General features: G+C 39.7%; 1 protein-coding gene across 1 annotated transcript in view; it reads right to left on the reverse strand.

Moving 5' to 3' along the window:
- The window catches only part of babam2 (BRISC and BRCA1 A complex member 2), a 73,536-nt gene that overhangs the window by 47,767 nt on the left and 2,610 nt on the right, over positions 1–23,159 (reverse strand). Inside the window, exons 3-6 of the mRNA XM_070920267.1 lie at positions 22,598–22,674; positions 19,023–19,117; positions 3,108–3,302; positions 2,574–2,648 (exon numbers count right to left, since the gene is read on the reverse strand). Of these exons, the coding sequence (XP_070776368.1) occupies positions 2,574–2,648; positions 3,108–3,302; positions 19,023–19,117; positions 22,598–22,674 (442 nt within the window). The remainder of the gene's footprint in view (positions 1–2,573; positions 2,649–3,107; positions 3,303–19,022; positions 19,118–22,597; positions 22,675–23,159) is intronic.

The raw sequence follows: 23,159 nt of genomic DNA on the forward strand, positions 1-23,159 counted from the left end.
TACAGTACCTGGCTGATGGCTTATATTCTGTCTGAAAATCATCAACCTTTTTGATTTTTGAAGACCTATCGAATAAGTTGTAACTCATTTTGAAGGCTTAGTGGGCATTCAGACAATAGAGCCCTGGGTTAAAATAATGCAAGGGGCTGCAATGGTGGGGGTGTGTTACTTCAACTACCACTGAGATGATGAAATATGGTCGAGGAAGTTCAGCTTAAGTAATAGGAGAGTCTGAAAGTTTATCAGACACCGATACCCTGGTGTGTTTTTCCTGAGTGGTTATAATACTATGAGACAGGACACGGTGACAATCCCTTTATCTTTTGTTATGTGACGAAAACGGTAGAAATAAACATTCATGTAATCTATCAAGAGCGTGCACTTTCATATATTTGATAGGCCAACACAGCACCTTGCCGGATTACATTACATTGCATTGTGGCAAAGGTTCAACTTTCTTGCTGGAAGTGTGTTTTTTTTTTTGCTCTGCGTCGGCACCTGCGCTGCATCAACCTTTAAAATGAATGATCATGATGCTATTGTCAGTCTGTATTGGTGTTCTTTTGCACAGCAGATGCAAATAAACAACAAAGTGAATCCGCTAATCAAAACTATACTAAAAATGGGCAGATTTAGTAAATCTGTAGAAAAAAATGGTGTCGTGCAAATGTGCGCTGCCGTTTTCATTGAATTTGCCGCCGCAATCTGCGTGTATTCAGTGCCGGATTTACTAAGGCAGCAGTTCATTACACAGTCGTGTCCTCGTATTTTTCACACAATCTTTTTGCATCTTGCACTCGCAATACTGAAGTGCAAACTGCGACTCATGGGCGATAAATACAGCCCATGTGTTTCAATGCATCAAATCTGCGCCTTTTTTCAGGCGCAAAAGCCAGTGAATCTGGCCCTGTGTGTCAGATATTTTCTTTTTTAAACTGTTCCATTATTGTCAGTGGCGTTCTTGGTTGGTTCCAATATTGACCCACAAGCCGAGGATAACCAGCCACATGCATCTAATCTATTAATGGAGCAACCATGTTCATGAATTCTTCAATTTAACAAATTTAGATCTTCAATTTAACAAACTTGTGGCTGCAACTTTACTTTACAGTGAATATATAGGGTATATATGTCTGCTCAGTCAGGAAGGCAGTGGGAGTGGATTAATTGCACTTCAACTGCTGTAGAACAGTATGGAATTACTTGCAGTGCAGAAATGTGCAATGTACAGAAAGACTTGACTCCAGACAGCATTTACACTGACAGAACTAATTGCATGACAACTGTCAAACTGAAAATTCAGGTCATCGGTTTGGCGTACACTACATTCGTGTTCTTAGAGTCCAGCCTATATGCTGCATAATCCCGTTCCTCTGTAAAGCGTAGGTGGACAAGGTGTGGGCTGATGTTCATTACTTTCCTCTCTGCGAGTCGATACTCTTCCTTAGTCTTCAAATGCTCCCGTGATGATACTATGTATACCCTAGCTGCCAAATACAGCATAATACCGTGAGAGTGTGTGTGTGTGTGTGTGTGTGTGTGAAGCAAAGAACATGATATGATTAGGGTGACAGGGATGTACATCCATATCCAAGATTTCGTCTCTAATAAAATCACTAAATATTACAGAGTTCTTCTTTGACAACATTGTGTCAATGCTGCTACCACCACCCACTGGTTAATGGGGTGTCAGTGTGTCTGCCTCGTTTTTGAAAGCCTTTGCACAGAAACCTCCAGCAAGTGACAGCATGCTTGTTTGAAAAAAAAATGTCACCAATAGAGCTCCCCTCAGGGCTGAGTCTAGAAACTTTCCTGCCTCAAGGAGGATAAAAAAAATGATATATATATATATATATATATATATACATTTTATCATGACCAGCAGTGTGGCTGTGAAATATGACTTCGACTTTGGATGAGTCCACTCCAAGCCTGCAGAGAGCGACGAGTCTCAATGCTCCAGGTCTGAGAGACACGGGGACAAAGGCTGATGGTGGTTGCTGTTTCCCTTATGTTTACCATCATTTCCCTTCACAAACAGAGGCCAGGCTGGAAAAGGCCAGAGAGCCAGGGCCTCCAGCGCGCAGGCAGTTGAAGACGGGGGGAGAAAAGAGAGCTAGAGATCAGGGAGAGAGTGAGAGTGGGGTAATGGCAATTGCTGATGAGAGAGCGAGAGAGAGAGAGAGAGTGTAGAGAGAGAGTGTTCGGGCTAAGCTGCCTCCAGACACCACGCGGCTCAGAGCAGATCGAGAGTGACGGCTTGCTGATTAGTCAACTCACAGCCCCCAAGACCGGAGTCTGCATACATGCACACACATGCACACACAAGCAGTTGCATTGCAGCTAATTTAAATAAACCCTGCTGTTATCATTGCACATATAAATCATATGGACACACATACATGTAAACAAAAGAACACATCATTATATCTAAAGGAAGCTCATGTCATGACAAAAATCTACTTTGAGACTAACAAGTCTGCAGTGCTGTCTTCAATGTGTGTGTACAATGTGAAGAAGGTGTGTACCTTGATAATGAGTCAAAATGTGTATGGGGTTTGGTGGTTAATTACCTTAAGGAGATAGACAGGGATGTTGCTAAAGTCCACAGGGAGTTTGAGAAGAAAACGCGCTGAAAACTCTCCCGTCTGGAGAAGAAACAGAGGTAAAGAACTTTTCAGTGTAACATACAGGTCGTATGGTAACAAAAACATGACTTTTGGTGTAACAAATGATCCATGTAAAACATATGAAACATACAAAACATACAGTCTGCAGACAATAGGGCTGGGTATCGTTTGAATAATTTCAATACCTGAGCCAATACAATACAGCAGCATACAAAACTGTATAATTATATATAAGAATTTGATTCTATTAAGTATTTTTTGATAATGGCATAGGAGTATAAGGGAAAGACAAACCATATCATATCATTCCATCTCATTTCAACCTCAAAAGTATTATGTTCTCAAGACTGACCAAGGTATAGGAAAAGCATGTGAACAGTGTTTCCAGTGTAACATTTTCCTATAGGGATTTTGTAATACCATCACATTGTAAATTGTAAGACATCACAAAAACAAAGTCATTAAACAGTTGCCCACCCAGCTGTTCTTGCGTCCAGCATAAATCTCCATGTTACGGCCATAGTTGGGATCCTCCAGCAGGCTATCATACTCAAAGAGCAGCCTGGAGCTTTCGCGCAGACGCTGGCACTGGTAGTGGTGGTACTGCTGGATGAGCTCCTTCACCAGCTGGAGCAAACATTCTGGGTTCCCAGCATCCCACTGGACCAAGTGCTGAGGTAGACACCAGAAAAGAAGCATAAGGATAGACATAAGACATGCCATCCATCTTTTCTTTTTTCAAAAGCAGCATGTTCGTATGAAAAATCAATACACCATTATTATAATTACAAAAAGCAAATGAACTGAGAGGATTAGCAGCCTTATTTGACATCTACTCCATTTTCTATTGGGGCAGATTTGGCAAGAAATCCTCTAAACTGAATTTAGGTGCAAAAAGAGATTTCAATATTGAATTTTTGTTTGGAACAAGATGTTAAATGTCATCTAATGGTGACATCCTGGTAAGATACACTAGTTTAGATACACATTCTTAATGTTGTGGATGACAACCAATTATCTTGACCATGCACTCATTTGTTTCCAGTGTTTTAGAAAAGATACACAGCACTCAAACATCCAGTCTGAATTCACTGGCATACATGTGGTTGGACGACAACCCGGCTGATCAATTTGAACAACCATTAAGATTCTGAATGACATTTTAGACGATATTAGGAAAACTTGAGATGTAATAAATAGTAGACCAATAGTGGCTAGAAAAGGTGCTATTATAGCTGCAGGGAAGACCATGGTAGAGGAAAGATTGGGCCTGGAAGAAATAAAGTGTCACAGTAATTGCCTAACCCTGACAAACAGTGCTTCTCATCACCAGATCAGAAGGAAAGGGTTGTGCTAAAGGATGTCCTGTTGCCACAGGGTGATTTAGATTGATTTGGAAAAGTACTGAGCCTGACCTCTTCTATCTGCAACTTTTCTGACCTCTGTTGCCATACTGATTGATAGGTATAGATGAGGTTTTGATAAGGGTGCCGTTTGTATCTTGGGCATATATATCACACTCACACAAATATTTCAGCCTATTATTTAGTGCATCTTGCATGTCTAAATGGTCCATTATACACACAGGCTTTCCCACCCTCCAATCTCAATTTCACCCATCACAAACAGCACTGACCCACTGATTGAGGCCAGAAACCAATATGCAAAATACAGGACAAAACTGCAATCATATGCAAGTACCTGTCACAAGTGAGTAAGCAGAACCCACCAAACATGACCCTCTACCAGGCTAATTCTACCAAACAGATGTTTTTCCTCTCTTAAGGGGAACCTGTCCATCGATGCGTGAGAACTAAAATGCTTATAATTAATTCAAACAACACAGTGCAAAAATAAATTGCCTCAAACATGTCAGGTCTAATAAAGACAAATGGCTGGCTGACCTCTTGAGAACGACTGCTGTGAGAGATTTATAATAGAGAAGTACAGCATGCAAGTCAAGACCAAAGCAAAAAATAAAAAAACAAACCAAACATATCTGGCTTTATGAGGTTACTGCAGTCTTTGGACTTTGAAATAACTGTGCTTGTTAATTTAGAGAGACTCATGCTGCCTCAAGAAAATGGCACTTCTAGTTTTCACACAATCACTACCTTTTCACACTGACAAGATTAGAGACACGTCATTTTGGAGAAAAGTAAGATTGAATGTACAAATGGGGAAACTTTTCCCCCCTTGATAGACTTAATATGAACAGGATGGAGATCATGACGACAATATTTGAGATGAAAAGTGGCTTACAGTAGTTTTGGGGCATTTGAGTCCTAAAAAGTGAAAGTGATTCCTTTCCCTACTCATTCTGAAAGTGAGATACTGCTGGCAGACTCAAACTGTGAGTAGACGAACAACAAACCTGATGACATAACTGCAATGCCAAAGTAAATATGTAACTACAGTTCATCACCATTTCTCCCTGCCTTGCTGTAGTACCAACTAAACCAATTAAATACAGGTCAACCTAAACGATGAGCAAATCGAGCCATTTTGGTGTGTACTGAGTGGGAGGGAGGATTAATAGGTGCTGGAAATACTGTAACCATTAATACCCTTACATTAAGGTGTCAAAAGCAGGATGTCTTTGACTTGCATTAGCTTGTCTTCCCTGACTGTCTGTCTTTTGGTCCGTCTGCGTGCCTGTCTGTCTGGCAGCCAATATCAGCTCAATGGAGAAAGCTTCCATTGTTTTATTGTGACCCACCCCCTTGCCATGGGAGAAGGGGGGGGGGTGGCAAGGCCAGGCTAAACAGAGACGGTGACCTCATCGTCCTGATCCACCAGTGGTTACCAGCAATGCCGGGATTCCCGAAACGAGGGGGCGATGCAAACAAGGATGGGCATTGTCCAAAAGAGGCAGTCAGCGCTCCGGGCAGGAGCAAGCTGAAACTGAGGAGAGACTGAGGAAGTGCTGTGTCAGGATTGTGACACAGAATATCAGTGATACTCAACTGAGGAGGAGGAGAGGCAGGGAGGAGAGTTCAGTGGTGGGAGAGGGGAAAGAAAAAAAAAGTAGGCCAAGGCCAATGAAAACACTTGAGACTTAGTTTTGGTTTCAGTAGTAGGTGATAATGACACTGTCAAGAAAACTCAACTTCTATAATAAAATGAGTGAAGTGAGTAGAGCTGCGGTACAAGTTTATTATTGTTTGAGTGATGAGATGTGTTTCCCCAAATAATGTTGTTCAGAAAAAGCACAAGCACAAGAAAGGTTCCCATATGTCAGGACAGGAGTGCAGGAGAAACACTCCCTCAGTAATTACAGTTAAGGTCTCCTCATGCTCAGTAGTTAACCTCAACTCCTCCTGTGGAGCTATTCACTGGCCAATGAAAAAGGATCTGAGCTTGTGCTGGGCGGCTCCCAGGTGAAGCAGGGCCTTCCTGGAAGAGAGCTAGGTTGACTTCTCCCAGAATAAGCAAAGGCTATCATGTACATTTCAAGAAGACTACAAGACTACAGCCATGCCAGCTGCTCTGTGAAAATGTAGCTAAATGCAACATTGGCATGCTCAAAATGACAATGTTAACAGGCTGATGTTTAGCAGGTATAATGTTTACCATGTTCACAACCTTCGTTTAGCGTGTTAGCATGATAACATTTGCTTACTTAGCACTAAGTACAGCTGAAGCTGATGGGAATGTCAATAGTTGGTCATAATCCAAAATATTAAATATAACTTAAAATTTTGATCTGATGAAGGGACAAAATGAAAAGTTGGGGGGATACCAAAGTCACTAGGATTGATCCTCTGGGGACTTAGAATAGGTGTACCAAATTCCATGGCAATCCATCAAATAGGTCTCAAGACATTTCACTAAAAAAATGCCAACCTCTTGGTGGCACTACAGGAAAAGTCAGAATCAGTAGGATTCAACCTTTGAGAACCATGAAATGATTTAAATTTCATGGAAATCCGTCCAATAGTTAAGATATTTCAGCCTAGACCACAGTGGTGGACCGACCGACAGACCCAGATCAACACTGCCATCCCTACAGTCATGCTGCTATTGTGGCTAAAAACTCAATTCCGGCCAATAACAGGACACTGCACTGGTTTGTCTTGTATTGTACTGAATGTTCTGACTTTGAGTTAACAAGGTAGTGCTTGAATGCTGCAGCAAAGCATTGGTCGAACATAGTGGGAGAGACAGTGAAAAGCACTGAGCCAAAAAGCAATGTCCATGTGTTGCAATGTGTGTGCGTTTGTGTGTAGACATGTGAGTCTGTACAGACTCTTCACTGAATTGATTTTATACGCTCTGCTGAAGGCTGTGTGTGCCAAAACAAATCTATGTGATTTTTCATGAATAGGATAAGCCCTGCGGAAAATGTACAGATTTGATACATAAAAAAACAAAAGATGCAATAGTTGCAATCAAGGCCGTTTGAGAGCGGAGATTCAACATTTGATGAAATGAACTGAAAAAAAAAAATCCATCTACATGCCCTCTAGATCATTCTGTATGAAAGGCACATCTTTCTTAGGGCTTTATCCACAGGGGGTAGATATCATAGCCCTCAACAATACTCCCTGGTTCAATCTAGACCTTATAATCCAATTATTGTGCAACAACACACTGGCTAAACCTGTGTCAAATGATTAAGCCTAAACTTGGCTTATGATAAAACCTGTCACCTCTAATAAATATACCACTGATACCTTCCTTTTTCGAAAAGAGCTCATATCTGTAAGGGAGGCAATTTATAATCGTATTACCTTAAGATATTAGGATTTGATTCAATATCAATGTTAAAAACTGCATATTAAAAATATATTGGATTAGCAATAGAATTTAGAATTTGGGGTATTCATGGAGCACTGTGTCCAAGCCAATGTTAAAAACACAGTCTCAATAACAAGGTGGGTAGACATAAATATTATAGAACACTATGCCTTTGAAAGGAAAATACTTGTTCTTTCTGCTTATTGATTCATTTACTCAAATTACACCTTTTCAGATTAGACAAACAGACTGGCAGAATGTGGTATATTTACTTATTAAAATATAAAATATTTAAAACATGAAAACAATAGTTTCTTCTTGAGGGAAAAATTGAGAAAATGAAGGAGAGTAGTTTGCAAAGAAACATGCAATGTGTAGTCAAATGAACGCACAATGGCAGGTACAATGTTTATCATGTTTTCCATGTTGGTTTAGCATGTTAGCATGCTAACATTTGCTAATTAGCACTAAACACAGAGTACAGCTGAGGCTGATGGGAATGTCAATAGTTTTACTGGTATGTGGTCATAAACCAAAATATTGGACAACTTCTTTTATCTGATGATGGTGCTAGATGAAAAGTCACTATGATTCATCCTGTGGGGACTTTATATCTACACACACACACACACACACACATTTCATCTCATAACAAAGTACTGGACAAATTAAAAGTTTGACCTGCTGGTGGCGCTAGAGGAAAAGACCACCACAGTCATTAGAATATATCCTTTTGGGGTCTTGAATATCTGGCAAAATTTCACTGCCATCCATCCAATAGTTGTCAAAATTTGATGCGAGAGGAAAAATCATCAATTCAGCAATTCTTCACCTGAGGACCTTGAATGTCTGTGCAACATTTCAGGGCAATACATATGTGTACAGATATTTCAGTTTGAACCAGTGTTCAGATGTTTTTCAAACAAACAGACTCACTGCCATCCCTAGAGTCACACCACTAGCATGGCTAAAAACAACCTGCCATGTAGTTTGAATGCACAGAAACTACTCTGTTTAAATGTGTGACTTAATGCATCAAACTAATTCATTTCAACATATGTCACTGAGCAGTGATTCTTCTAAGCTATAATTTTAGTGAGTATTGTAAATATGTTGAGGATAAGGGAAGAACTCAACAGAAACAGTGTTTTCCTTTAAGAACAAAATGTACACCTAAATTGGGCATCTTCACGCTGAATAGACCCAAGTTGACAGAATTATGTCTTCCTGTGCCATCCGTCTGTACCATCTTCGATCCAATATTTATCTTAGGCCAGTGAGAGAGGACTGGCATCTGAAAATGCAAGATAATTATATAGGCCAAGAGAAGATATTTGTTTTTACGTCTTAAATGTGATTTTTATAGATGCTGGCAACCTGATCCAATAAATCGCTGTAGACTTGAAAGTGTGAGGCATTAAAAAACTCCCAAGTATTAAATTAATCTCTGTTAGTCTCTAATTCAAGTGTGGGCTCACACCCTGTTTCGCCCCCGGAGAGTGCCAAGTCTAAGATCATGCTAAATTGCTCTTGTCATGTGTTTAAGACACTTGGCATTCTCAGCCCAGTGTTTTTTTCACTGTGATCTGTGCAGTTTGTGTCCAACACAGTCCAACTTGTTGACAGAAATAGCACTTTTCAGTCTACTTTTAATGTGGTTCAGTAACTGCTTTCGCCCAGTACCAATCCACTGTGAGGGCTGATACTATTGTCCCATCTTCGTCTTGGCACTTGCGTCTCTTGTTTTCTCCCATCCATCAGCTGGTGTTTAGGAATTGCCAAACCCCTTTGCACCAGCCATCTCTGGTAGCAATATAAACAATAGTCTGCCTACTAAAAGCATTCCCAGACCTATCAGTGAGCCCTGCCAATAATAAACTCTAATAAAAGCTGGAACGCATTATTCCCTAAAGCGGGAAGGAAGTGGGAGCAACAGTTGGTACACTATGCCCAGGTTGACATAATCTTGCTTCATGGGCCATCTGAGGTCCATTGTTGGAACAGCAACAGGGGACGAGCTGGAGCAGCAAATAGGAAGTGCTCACCAGTGCATGGCATTCAGGATTACCAGGGGGTAACGTGAGGTCCGGAATGTTTCCTTTTCCTTGACGGGAGAATGCTTAGATTGGCTTTACACTCCATTGTCTTTGTGGGAGTTGTCCTGATATCTAAATTACAAACAATGTCTCATTGTATGACACCATAACCTCTCGGAGAAATCTTAATTTTCTAAAAAGAGGAAAAATAAACAATTCTTACTGTTAATACATACAACATTTCATCTAAGAGAGCAGGACAAATTACTGGCCAATAAGCCTGACTGACATGAAAGCATTGAAGGATAAGGCTGGTGTTATTCTATATTTTTCTTATTATCAAGAGATGAAAAGACCAAAACCAACAATGCCTTCTCTCTATAATTACAACTCCCCTATCCTAATGGCACTCCTGGTTCCTACTACATAACATTCCTAATCCCTGATGTGTTTTTAATAGTTTTAGTACTTGGGATCAATTCATTGTTGATTTAGGTATTTTCATGGTATTTGCCATGGTGCTGTCTCATAGCAAGGGAGTAGCCAGCCGATTGGCAGTAGAGGAACGTAGTGAACAGGCTGGGCTGTACGTTTTGTGTGGACAATCACCACACTTGTGCTTTAAGACTTCTACATCCCAGGTTCTACATGACATCCAGTCAATACTCTTGAAATGCTGTGTGTTGCCCTTACTCTAAAAAGAAAACCTGCACTAAATTAAAGGGGGGAACACATCAGTAGTACACTGGTGAGTTGAAAACATTCAAAATTACCTATTTTACGAACCGAGACTAACATAAATTAGTTTAAGTATGGGCTTTTCAGACAATATGTCTGTACTTGGTGTTTCTTCTGCCCTGTAGAAGTATAACATGGGGTTTATCAAAAATTTAAAATCTAAGCTAATATTTAGTAAATAGTAGGGGTGTAACAGTACAGAAAATTGGTTTGGTATGTGCCTCGGTATTGGGGTCACAGTTTGGTATATTTTCGGTACAGTAGAAAATGTAGAAAATTATTTTTAGTGATTTATTCTGAGAAAATGTTCAGTTCCACTGTCAACAGTGGCTCATTGGCCATAATTCTTAGTGTAGCAGTTAAGTCAAAATGTCAGTAATGCTCCATCCTAAGACTCTGACCTGTTGATAATGGATAATGGATGAACTGCAGATTGTGCTCGTTTATACAGGACAGGCACAACAGACTGACTAACATGCTCACATAAAGACACATTGTAGCGGGGCTCAAGCACTGTGATCATATGCTTAAATTTTGTATGCAAATTTGGATATGCAACTGTACGCGGTCTCTATTTGGTATGATGTTGTTGTAAATACCCGACTTCAGTTGAACAATGTCAGCATAAAGTTTGACACTTATTGTTGCCCATTTTCGCTCTAACTAACCAGGAAAACCGTAATGCTTTCATATAGTGTATCTACATATCACAGGAGGATCCTCCCGCTCTGGTCTCTCATTTGTGTTTGCCATTTAGAGGCAGCAACACCACATGAGCTTGAATAACCTGGCTAACCAGGCTAAGCCGATTAGCAGGCTGCTAGATAGCTGATAGACAACAACTGGTGCGCTGCCATAATCTTCTGGGTAAAACTTGCGCTCTAGGATTTCTGTTCCGCGTGTGCAAGTAGTAGACATAAGTAGATTATTTTGACAGAAATTGTTTGGGTCACACGGCGCACCGAAATGAGGAAATCACATACCGGACAGAACATCCTGAACTGAATGGTTTGGGACAAATAAACATACCGTTACCCCCCCCCCCATGTAAATATGCATGCATATGCTAGAATGGCATAATTCTCAAAGTGAATCTAGGTTAAGAAAATAGAGGGGCAACTGGATTGTCATTAAAGGGCAACATGTATCCTTCCTATTCAAGCCTAGGTTAAGTTGAAAGATAAGTAGGTATATCAACATGCTGAACCAACCAGCAGAAGCTATTGCTTACCATTATTGAAAATTTGGTACTTTTTTTCTGTTCATACTAAACTTACAAGTGCTTAGTTACTTGACCCAAAGCAGCAAAATGTGGCTGCCCAGGTGGGGGTAACAGAGCCAAACAACAACAAATCCACACAGTACAACAGAGACCATTTCTGGAATTTCCAGTGTAACTAGACAGAGCCTGCCTCTGTGCCACACAACAAAGTACTGCAGGAAGGATAAGTGAAAACATGTTGCTGTTGTATCTAGAGAGGCCATCGAGGCTAACCCCAGGTCTTGGGCACATAGACACACAGAATGAGAAAGATGCAAAACACTGGGGAACTCCCAAAATGTTTAGTGCCTGCATGCATCACCCGACAAGTCTAGACCAGACAAATGATACATTACGCGCAAAGAAGGGGACAGAGGGGCAGACAAATAGTAGTATTAGGGAAGTAAAAAGAGAGGTGCAATTAGAGATAACTGTTCTCATGTGCTGCATACTTACTCCTATCTTACGGTAGAAGATTGAGTGTAATTCATGTTTTTTGGCCTATATGTTGACTACATATAACTCTATTGCAATGAAGTATCACAAGTAATAATGTACTGTAAAAGGATACGTAGTTCAGTTTGAGAACATGTCTATTAAATGACACCTTCAGTTTCTCTTTAAATATCTTGTATGTATTAAAATACAACAGGGCAGCTGATAACTAAGGGATAATGTAGCTGAAACATTCAAAAGACCATTCTGAGACTCATGGGTCTTGCATTCAGTCTGTCTCTAATTTCAGCGCGGTTTAACTGGAACTCTGGTGCCGTTCATCCAAACGTGTACCAGTCAGTGATCTAAGGTATGCATGATTTGTATTTACTGCACCAAAACAATTAAAACCACCTGTATAGTCATTTCATGGCTTCTCATATTGTTTGATTTGTACTATTGCAATACCTTTAACTCAATGCACATATGTAGATATATGTGTACACTAAGTCTCAAGAAATCATGGAAGGGAGCGGATGGCAGATGATTTACAGTTACAGAACACTGCGTCACAATCACAAAATGACCAACACCACCAATACAAAAACAAGAAAAATACACCATCATAGCAGGACATGCCAGACACTGAATTTAGAATGTTTTATGTCAAACACAAAAATCATTAAAACAGATTTATATTTTTTGGAAATGTCATGCAAATATTTGTTTAAAATGTTGAAGTCATCATTTACTGAATTAGGGAAGAAAAGAAAGAACCATGTTATGCAATAGTACATCTTCTACGTAGGGGATTTAGGTAGTATTGCTTGCAACTTTCCCTCCCTCCTTTGCTGCCTCTGTCTTTGTCATTTCCTCCTCTCTGGTCATTTTTCTGTTGTATTCCTGTCACTTTGGTGGACACGTCTTTCTAAACTCCTCTCCACTGGCGTCATGTCCCTCCACCCAGGAAAAGTTGAACGCAGCCTTGATCACTGTTAGCCTGTTGTACTGACTAGAATAGGGTGTGATAAACCACAGTGGAAACAGTCTGGAAATAGATCTTCTAAACAGCGAAACTTTATCAGATTTGATAAGAAATTGGTGATAAAAGTGGTTAACTTGTTTTATTTATTCCCCCAGATAGTTTGGTTAAGTAAAGCAATGTTTGATTATTTAAACAATGAGATGGAAACACCATATAAGAATCAAAGAATGAGAATACAACAAAATGTTTCACCCACATTAGCTGAAGGGAAAAATATCTGACAGCAATCAAAATAAATCAAGTTTTCTGTTTGTTTTATAAATAGCACTTGGGCAAAGACATCTGCCATTAGGACAGTAACGGCCGCTAAGGCATTTCATAGTTTCCCCTCACGGATAGACTTAGTGGATAAAATATTAGAAACACCTCTCTATATAACGCAACACAATTCAACAGCATTTCCAGCACCTCCAAAATGAACATACTGTACATTTGAAACACCTTTGTAAAACAACAACAAAAACCAAACATTTCAACCTTCATAAAAGGTATGATTTAAATCAACAGGATTAAGAGCTAGACCGACAAACCTGCCTGGCCGATATTAGCCGATATTAGCTTATTGCATATGTATTGGTATTGGTGTATATAGTATGTCGGCCGATAAGTAACAAGAAACCGCAGTACAGAAATGCCAAACTAGGTTTGAGGTCATTTTGAAATAGAAACACTGATTGGGTGTTTTTAGATGGAGAAGTTAATGATTCCAACATGTTTAGTTAGACCATTAACATAACATTAGACCAAATATCACACCACCAGACACCAAACTGCAGCATCTCTCAACCAAAGTGCGGGGAAATATCATTGAAAAGAAGGGTAATGACACCTTTTTGCTTCATGCAGCAAATGGGCAGGTGTATGGAGGTGAAAGTGCACGCACTCTCAAGCTCTCCGTTTTTATTCTTCACACTACTTTGTCGTTTTTTTGTGTGTAAAAATGACTGCAACGCCATGAATATCTTTTCTGAGAGACCCTTCAAAAGTGTGCACCATTACCCCATTTGAACGATTCATTGCACCCCCCCCCACGATCACAGGCTTTTTGCCGCACTTTCAAGTGTGGCCATTCGGAACAGGTATAAACACTTTTGCTTTTAGATAAGGTCGGACATCATTTTGTAAGAACTACTTCATTTAAGTTATGTCTCAGCCTTAATTGAAGGACTGTTGTCAACTGAGTTGTACATGTACACGTACTGTATACACACTACCCTGTACTAAGGTTAGACTAGGCCAGCCCAACAAGCCCTTTCAGTCACCCGCCACATTGATTTGGGTTTACATGAATTCCCATTGTAAATTCCCATGGTAAAATCAACATTGCACGTTCTGCAGGCCTACTATTTAAAACTTTAACTGCAGTCTCTACACGTTCACCACTATTAAGTAATCTCTGATAAGCCGCCTTTTAAGTACAGACTGGAGTCAATTAAACCTTTAGGTTAGAGAGCGATAAATGTGTCAGAGTGGTCAAGTGATGATTACGGCTAAGGGGTCAATTTAAGATTTATTTCCATGTTAAAAGGAACAATGGCTCGCCCCCTGCCCAAAATAAACCCATTAGACCCGCAGATGACTTTCCACAGCACTAACAAAATTAGATTCATGAGGCTAGTGCAAGACTTAACATGAGTGACCATTTAAAAAACAAGCCTTACAGTATGTGCATCAAAGCACTCTGAGGTGGGGAACAGCCCTGGTGGCCAATTAGCCACGATCTGGATGCCATTTAGCCTACATTTGCATTTGACAATGAACCCTTACACCCTAGCAACAATGCAACAGTGAACCTCAATAAATTTGTGGCAGACCTTGCTCATATTCCATGGCTCATGGAACTGTTCTGCTATAAAAGGTTTATTTGTGGGACATGTGGCCTCTCATCATCCAGCTGGAGAAATTTAAGTCTCTTTCATCCCTCATGCATTGTGGTTTAAATGTTGAAAGGACTTTTCTTAATAATCACTAAGGTTTGAGGATTTCTTCATTATTGTTGCTGTAGTAATTCATGTTGGCAGCATGCAGGCAGTTCAGCAGCGTTTGAGCCAGGATTTTTGGGAGGAGGTCAAATAGGCCCATTAGTACTTTTAGTAATATTGTTATTTATTTTTTGATGATAACATCATACTGATGAAAAACGGGGAGAAATTGATTATGTTGAGAGCTCTCAGTCTCAACTTTGGGTGCTGAGCTAATGCGAACATTGTAATCCCACAAGCTGACAAAATAAGCTGCTGCTCAGCCCTGAATCTCTGGAGTTGTTGATTAGGGTGATTAAAAAATGAAGATACTTAGTATAACTGGGGGACGCCACTATTGTTTATTATCTGCTAGCTGTTGGTGAGTATTCCATTGTTATCTAGCTACAATGTACATGGCTGGAAAATGACATGCTAATGCAGCTAACGCAAGATTGTTTACTAACAGATTCATCACTCCGTTAGTCTTTGTGAACGGCAAAAACAAGCCATCCTTGCTAACTTTTTATGCGTTGAATTGGCATTTCACACCCTAGAAAAGTCTTTAGCAGAGCGAGCAGACTGATATTGGCTTGAATTTCACCTTTACCATATAACAGACAACAGTTTCATTTTGTAGTTTGGCTAACTCACAAAATAAGTGTTGATACGGCTTATAAAACCTGAATATCCAAACCTGCTAAGAGCTGTGATTATACCGTTGATTTTATGCTGGACAACTGGGCTCAGGAAGGTCATGGTGACAGGATATTTTATGATTTAAGGGGAACAATGTCGCAGATGCATGCTCTGGCTCAAACTCTGCTTTAGTGGGAGTCTAATTTGCTGAAAGTGAAACTTTTTTTGAAGATCAAGATTTCCTACATGGATCAACTGCACCATGCAGGTTTACAGTGGATGTATCATGCATGTGCATGTTTTAGTTCTGGCCATGTTCTTTCTTTTGCAACAGCAATACATTTCTCTGTCTAAACAGAAACATGGATAACTAACATACTCAAGGCCTGGTGAGAGCAGGGAAAAACACAAGGCCAAACAGAGAAGCTAATGATACCCTTGGCTGGCTGTAAACAAGAGCAATGTGTTGCTGAGACATCAAGAATTCAACCAGCCACTGACAGAGGACCTAAAATTAGCCTAATGTTTACCCCCACTGGATATGAAAGGCTAGAAACATATTGCTTTTGGGGGCCATAAGTGAATTGCACTTCTCATGGATTTTATGTATTAAGAAGTCATTTCATTAGCAGTAGCACACAATAATATTTTTGTCGTTAATCAGCAGAATCATTTTGTTTAAATAAAAAGGGTTCTTTAACTATATGTTGTAAAAGTCACCAAATATTTCCTGCAGACACATGGTCCATTTGTTTTAAGATAATTCTTTCTAAATTAACAATGCCAGTGTTGATGGTAAAAAAAAAATTCCCAGGGTGTATGGGGAGGTGGGGGGTTAAGGAATTGCTGGGAATTCAGCATTTTAAAGAGTTAGAGGGGGTTGTACTTACTGAAAGTGCACAGGAAAAAGGAGTGAGTAGGAGAGGGGGATGTCAGGCAGAGAGACAGACGAAGGAGGATTATGAAAGCTTGAACAGCAAAACACAGCAAGAATATAAGTGAGAAAATAAACAAGCAATGGGCTGCCAAGTACTGGCTCAGCAGAGGTACTTCCCCTTATGTGCACAGCTGGATTTGTGAGACGGTGAGCAATACTCCCCTCTCTTCTCCCAGACTCTGACACAAGCAGGGGAATTTAGCTTCTCCATGCTAGGCGGCTTCAAAAATAGCACTGGATAACTGCATGGTAGCACCTTAACAACAACAACAACAACAACAACAACAACAACAACAACAACAACAACAAGGAAGTACTCAATAGAGTGCAGATTTCCTTCAAGGCCTAATAATCCCCCTAGTCAACACTGTACTGAGTCAATGACAGCCAAGAGACATTCATTTCCTAGTCAGCATTGTACAAGGTAATTTATTTGATTAATTTAGAACTAACCGGACAGAACATTTTTGTTAGAACAAACTGAACACTTGGCACTACACGAAAGGTCCACCCCAGTACACCCAGGAATTGTGTACATATTGAACGATTCTGCCCCCAATGGTTTATGTTCAATGTCAACACTCAGTACCAACACAGGAAGTAGGGAGCCCTATATGTGATGAGGCGGTGTGGAGGTCGGGGTGGTGGATAGGCATGTACCACATCCGACTTTCATGCAGGAGAGAGTTCAAGTTCATCACAGACTTACAATTAACCTGTTTATTAACCCTAACTACAATCTTTCCTAAACTTAACCAATTGCCTTAGTTATTTAAGCCTAATCATATTTATCTATAACCAAGATCTTTCCCTAACCATAACCATACTGTAGTTGCCATTTGCAGATGTTGCAGAAAGTGTGAATTTTAAAAACATTGGCATTGGCAATGGGGTTTTGCGGAATTGTCCCAATACTGAAGCTCTTGCCTAGGTCTGAAAGGTCAGGCAGCAGCAAAAGTTAACATTTTTAAAACACTGAACCAAGCAGCTGGCCATTGGCTGAAGGCTACCGCTTGTGCTACGATTTAAGATGGCAGAATTAAATGTGACCATACAATAATAAATCATGATTATATAGACACCAAGCAGAAAACCCTTGCTGAGCTGAATACTATCCTTCAGTTTCAGTTACAAGGTTTGTTACAAAAACAAAGTTTGAGCCTGTGTAGTGATCTAACTGCTGTAAACAACTGTAACCTGTAGGTCTTTGAAAAAGTCATTTCACCTAGCCTAATCAGAACAGATCAGTGAGAAGCCAATAAGTTAGCTTAGCTCTCATAGACTCCGCCAAGAATCCTGTGTGAGCAAAGTCCCAAAAGCCTTGTTTTTCTGCAATAAAGTGAATACGGATTTACGATAAAAAAACAAGAGTTTAAAAAAAGAAAAAAACATTGAGTATGTGTCTCTTTCTTTTAATCTTTCAAGCAGACATACAAAAGAGTTTTCTCACTAGCATTTCAGCTTCAGAGACAGATTTCCATGTCTGGGAGAAAGAAAGGTACATTTTGTCTTAAAATGGAGAGTAAAGTCTTGAGAGGAACCTGAGTGACTGACCAGGAAGGGCATAAAAAATGAAATGTGAGGTTTCGCACGTATTTTATTCCTTTGACATTACTTTTTGGCCTAAAAAGCGTTAAGTGTAATAGAACCTATTTCTGGAAGGTTACCAGAAATATTTACTGAGTATACCTCTGAAAAACACTGCAGGATGAGACCATTAAAATAATTGTTTAAGACCAAAAATGAGGTGTGAATAAAACATGCATGTTGCAGATTATCTGGATCTTAAGGTCATGTTGTTACCACTTTTTCTAGTGCAACAGCTTGTATTAATATAGAAACATTAAAACCACACCCCATCTCTCAATACTTTTATTTTACCATTTCCCAACAAGTTTTAGATGTTAAGGTTCAAAAGTTATAATTATACAAACTAAGATGCAACGAATTCCATGAATTTCCCATCCAGGTAAATATCCTGGAAGCTTAGCATTACCATGAACCTCATAATCTGTTTAATCAACTGGTGTTAAAGCCAATCATCTGAGTACTGGGCAATCTATACTGTCTTTATTTCAGAGTAGGTTAACATACATGTACAGCCCCTTTATTCTGTTTAGACTAACTTGCTAGTGAATCATGGCTTCACAGAGAAGATCAGATTTGCAGATAACCAGTGAGTCAAAACATAGCGGCATAATGAAATCCATCTGCCAGTTATTGCAACATTTCCAGCTATCTAACACAGCACACCCATGGTGGCTGCAGAGCGTTAGTTTGCTTTTACAAAGGGTGTATGTGGCACTGCTTCAACTCAATCTGGCTACTGGGATCAGTGAAGCTGTGATCGGCAATTTGATGCATCTGTCTGATATTTGGGACCACATAGTAGAGCAATGCAGTATGGCAAATGATTTTCTTTAACAAGTGGGGACAGAACAAAAAATCATGTGGTAAGTGTGTTTTCTTGTGCAACAGGGTAATAAAATAAAGCATATATTCACTGTCAAATAAACATTTTACATGCCATAAATTAGCACTTTACAGTCTCCCAGAAAAACTTTGCAATTAATGATTCTCACATGACTGCAGATACTCACTGGTAGTTCTGAGGGTTCAGGGAGAAACTCTGCATCTTCTCCAAAAATAAAATCTGGTGGCAATTCTGGATACTGTGCATTGAATATGATGTCCCCTGGAAAGAAAGAAGGACAACTGATGACTCAGCACGCTAATCTGGACAACATGAATTCCAAAAGTTGACTTGCTTGCGTGACATTGTGAGCTGTAAAATGACCACAACTTATCAAGGGATCAACCGAACTTTCATCTCATAAAAGCACTCAACAAAAAAAAAAACTCAATCATAACAAGTCATTTTGTGCATAACTGAGCCCTAAAAAATAAAAGAAAATAATTTTCTGTGAGGGGAACTTAACATTAGTGCGGCAATCTGCCTTATTCTGTCTAGTTTGAAGATATCATTTTTAAACATTGCTGAAACAAGGGAAACTGCAGTGGGAACAATTTGACATTATCTTAACCTAGTCCGTCTTGAATCTGAATCTGACATGCAATGGTTTGTTATGGCAGCCGTTTGTGTTTTTTAAACAACCGCATGATATGCAGCTGTTGAGCTCTGGGGTCTTTTAATTTAAGTACCTACAGTAATGAGCAAACTTGACATTTACCACTCGAATCCTGCCAAGCAGGTCTGTCTTGTAAAGTATTTTTAATACATCACTTATAAACCAATGCTAAAATAAAGTTTGTTTGTTCAAAACTTGAAAGGAGTGAAACAAAAATATCATAATGCATTTGGACAAAATAAAACTACAGACTGGAAATGGCCCTCGCTGAGGCAAGGACAAGACATCATGACATGATCACATAACACATTGCTTGGGCTGGTTCACAATGTTCCGATATTATGTTACACAATTCAATTTGTGTGCTGCAAGACTGTTCTGTTCTGCTTTTCTGTCATTCCAGCGTCGGCAAGAACAGACAAACTTACACATGTGGAAGTATTTTTCCAGCAGAGTCAAACAAGGAGAGAGGATGTGCTATAAATCTGTTACAAACCCCTGGAAGTCTGTCAGAGATGTACTGGCGTGAGTCCAGGGGGAAATGGAGGTATTGGAAGTGCAATCTTTACAGGTTGTAACATAGGCTTTAATGTGTTGCTTTGTTCATACAGCCTGTGACAGCAAGGAAGAAGCCTCACTCAAAAGTGTAGTGTAGTTACTGCAACACATGTCTTCTCAGAGTCAGAGGTCATAAGGGCGTAATATGAACAACAACAAAGGCCACAAATTGGTTGTTTCGCAGTACCAGCCAAGGTGGTGAAGTGGAAGGGGGCTGGGCTTGCATTAATATTGCTTAGTTCTGTGCCATGCTTTTGCACGCTATCAGTAGGCGGGTCCACAGACAGGCAGACACCAACCTGCGGCCCTGCATCCTTGATTAAACAACCATTCTTCCTCAGGCCACAGCACAGGAAGGTACAGCAACTAGTGCAACAGCTGCAGAGATGTCGCGTGCCATGCCAGAGTGCAAATGGCCTGTTTTTTTGTGGGTGGGGGGGTAGTGGGGTGACTCTTTAATTCAAGACCTCTTCCTAAACTATGACAGTTATATAGTACACTGTACTTTATTTCAACATTAGGGTAAAGATAACGTAGATTACATGGCGCTATCATAATATAAAAAACCCACAGACAGGTCTTAAGTCTAATCCTGCTATTGTCCAGATGGTAACAACCACTTTTACATGTTACCATGGAACTGCACAACTGTGTTGCATATTCTTATCTTCAACCTTATGTCTACTTATTCCTCGAGTCTAGCCACAACATCCTGACACAGTTCACAACCATATCTGCCTGGGCAGATTTTTTTGCATTTTTGCTAAATAAGCAACTTCCCCTAACTAGACATAGGTTTTTTCCCCAAGCAGGGCCACATTTGCACCAAACTTTATAGACAGCCGACTGAAACTTCACACACATACTCTTGATGAATTTAGTATGTCATAATGTTCCCAAACTTGCACCCCATCAACTGCAGCTTATAGGCATATTTTTATTTACATTTATTATTTAGACCTGCACATTAAGAGGCTACTACTTTTTTTTCTTTTTGAAATCCTCTGAAGTGAGTAGGCATCCGTTCAAAGAACTTCTCAGTAACTCATCAGCCATAAAAACGTGTTTCACCAATCTAACTGACAGATTGCATCACCTACTGTATCTTTGAAGCGGGTAGAAATATGGGTCGCAGACCCTGTCTGGAGCTTTTGACAAATGAGAATATGTGAAATTATGGGTGGATTTACGTAGGTAATTGTGTATTTTTACAAGCTTTGATAGAAAACATTATTTTGGACTCTTCTGCTGAATCAGTTCAACACATTTATTTCATGAAGCTTCCTTTAAGTTTCGAGGTTTTAGAACCCGAGCACAGTCAACTCAATCAACTCACAAATACACTTCCTTTGCAATGCCCTCAACATATAACTTGATTCAAACCAATGCCCACACAAAGTTGAGAGATGATAGCATCTTTTCAGGACGTGTGTAAAGACCCAGGCCTGACATGGGTCCCGTGAGTCACCATAATTCCAGTAACAGTAGAAATCATTCTAAACCATGATTATAATAACTTAAAAACACTTAGTGATGTTGCCCATTGGGCACTTTAGACGGCATGCTTATAATGGAGAGGTCTCTGATGTGGGGACTTGATTCAGAAGTGAGAGACCCTTCCAGTAAGAAAGTGGCACAAACTACAGCATGTTTACTGGTATCATTTCACTGATTAAGCATCACCATAACCAGAAAAATATTCATCTTGTTTTTTGTACTCCAGGAATTCCTGTGGGTGCTTTTAGTCTTACTGGGTGCTTAGTGACTGCTATTACAAAACACTGCTATGGTACCGTTTGCTCAAGTGATACATATATATTTACATGGTATTTTCAATGACAACCCTCTTCTTGTCAGAATATTTCCACTGTCGTCATTTAGCCTCTGTGCATAGTGCTGGTTGCTGATTCCACACATCCACTGGTGTTTGACTTCTGACTTCAGCTGGTGTTGACCTGAAACCACCTCTTACCTTCAAACCGGCCTACTGCGAGACAGAAGTGGATCTCTCGAAACTAAAATAAAAATTAATTCAGCACTGACGTTTCTTTTTTTCAAAGCGCAGGCTTATTGCTCTCAACAGTGAATCAATTAATCTGAGCACAGTGGGTACCCTGCAAATTGAAATGTTGTCAACACTTACATTTCAGAGAACAAAGAACAAATAAATGGAATCAAAATGGATAAAATTGTACAATCAGTATGATTAAACTTTTGACTGTTCCTCAGTTTGTGTTCGCTGTTAATTCATCTAAGCATTTATTGATACATACAAATAGTCAAGCCTGATTTTAAGACTGAAGGATTTTAGCTGACCCCTAGTTCTATCCCTACTACTACTTAGTGACTTAATAAGGCAAAGCAATGTCTGCCAACAGTTTCTCTCCCAGAATTATTTTGTCAAAAGCCAACGATAACAACAGCTCACCAAAGCTTTTGCAAAAAATATCAGTGGCTATTTATTTAACCAACCTCAGAAACTGGTCTGATTTGAAAATGGCAAAGAGGAAAGTGACTCATTTACTTACATTTCAGGGTTTCTCCAGCATAGGGGATGTGAAGTTTGAAGCGATCGCAGCAGGGACCAGGGGTCAGAGACGTGCATCTGAACATGGGGGGTTAAGGAGTATTTTAAAAATGTTAGGTCTAAAGTGTAATATAAATTATAATTCAGTTATGTATGGACTGTTGGAGGAGACGATGCCTCCTAAACATAAAGAACTGCATCAACTCATCATCAGCATCGTATGCAATAAACTATGGACTTCCAGGTGTATCATGATTAAAAATCTGTTTTCGACAGTAACTCAGTCATCAAACAAACTCTTACTGACCTCCAGAGGAGGAGAACCCTGGACAAAAAACACAATCCTGCCATGGAACATCCTGGACATTGACAGAAAGAACTGGAACACCTCTTCATAATTTGTATTGTATGTCTTGGCAATATTTTACTGTATGTTATATGTGTTTTATGTCTGTGGCTGTTTTACTGTGTATTTGCTTTGTTAAAAATTTAATAAAGATTTCTTAAAAAGGAAAACAAAAGACATCATTAATCTAATAGTCTGAGAACACGTAACAGTATGC

Source organism: Enoplosus armatus, chromosome 15 (genome assembly GCF_043641665.1).
Source record: "Enoplosus armatus isolate fEnoArm2 chromosome 15, fEnoArm2.hap1, whole genome shotgun sequence".
Taxonomy (NCBI): Eukaryota; Metazoa; Chordata; class Actinopteri; order Centrarchiformes; family Enoplosidae; genus Enoplosus; species Enoplosus armatus.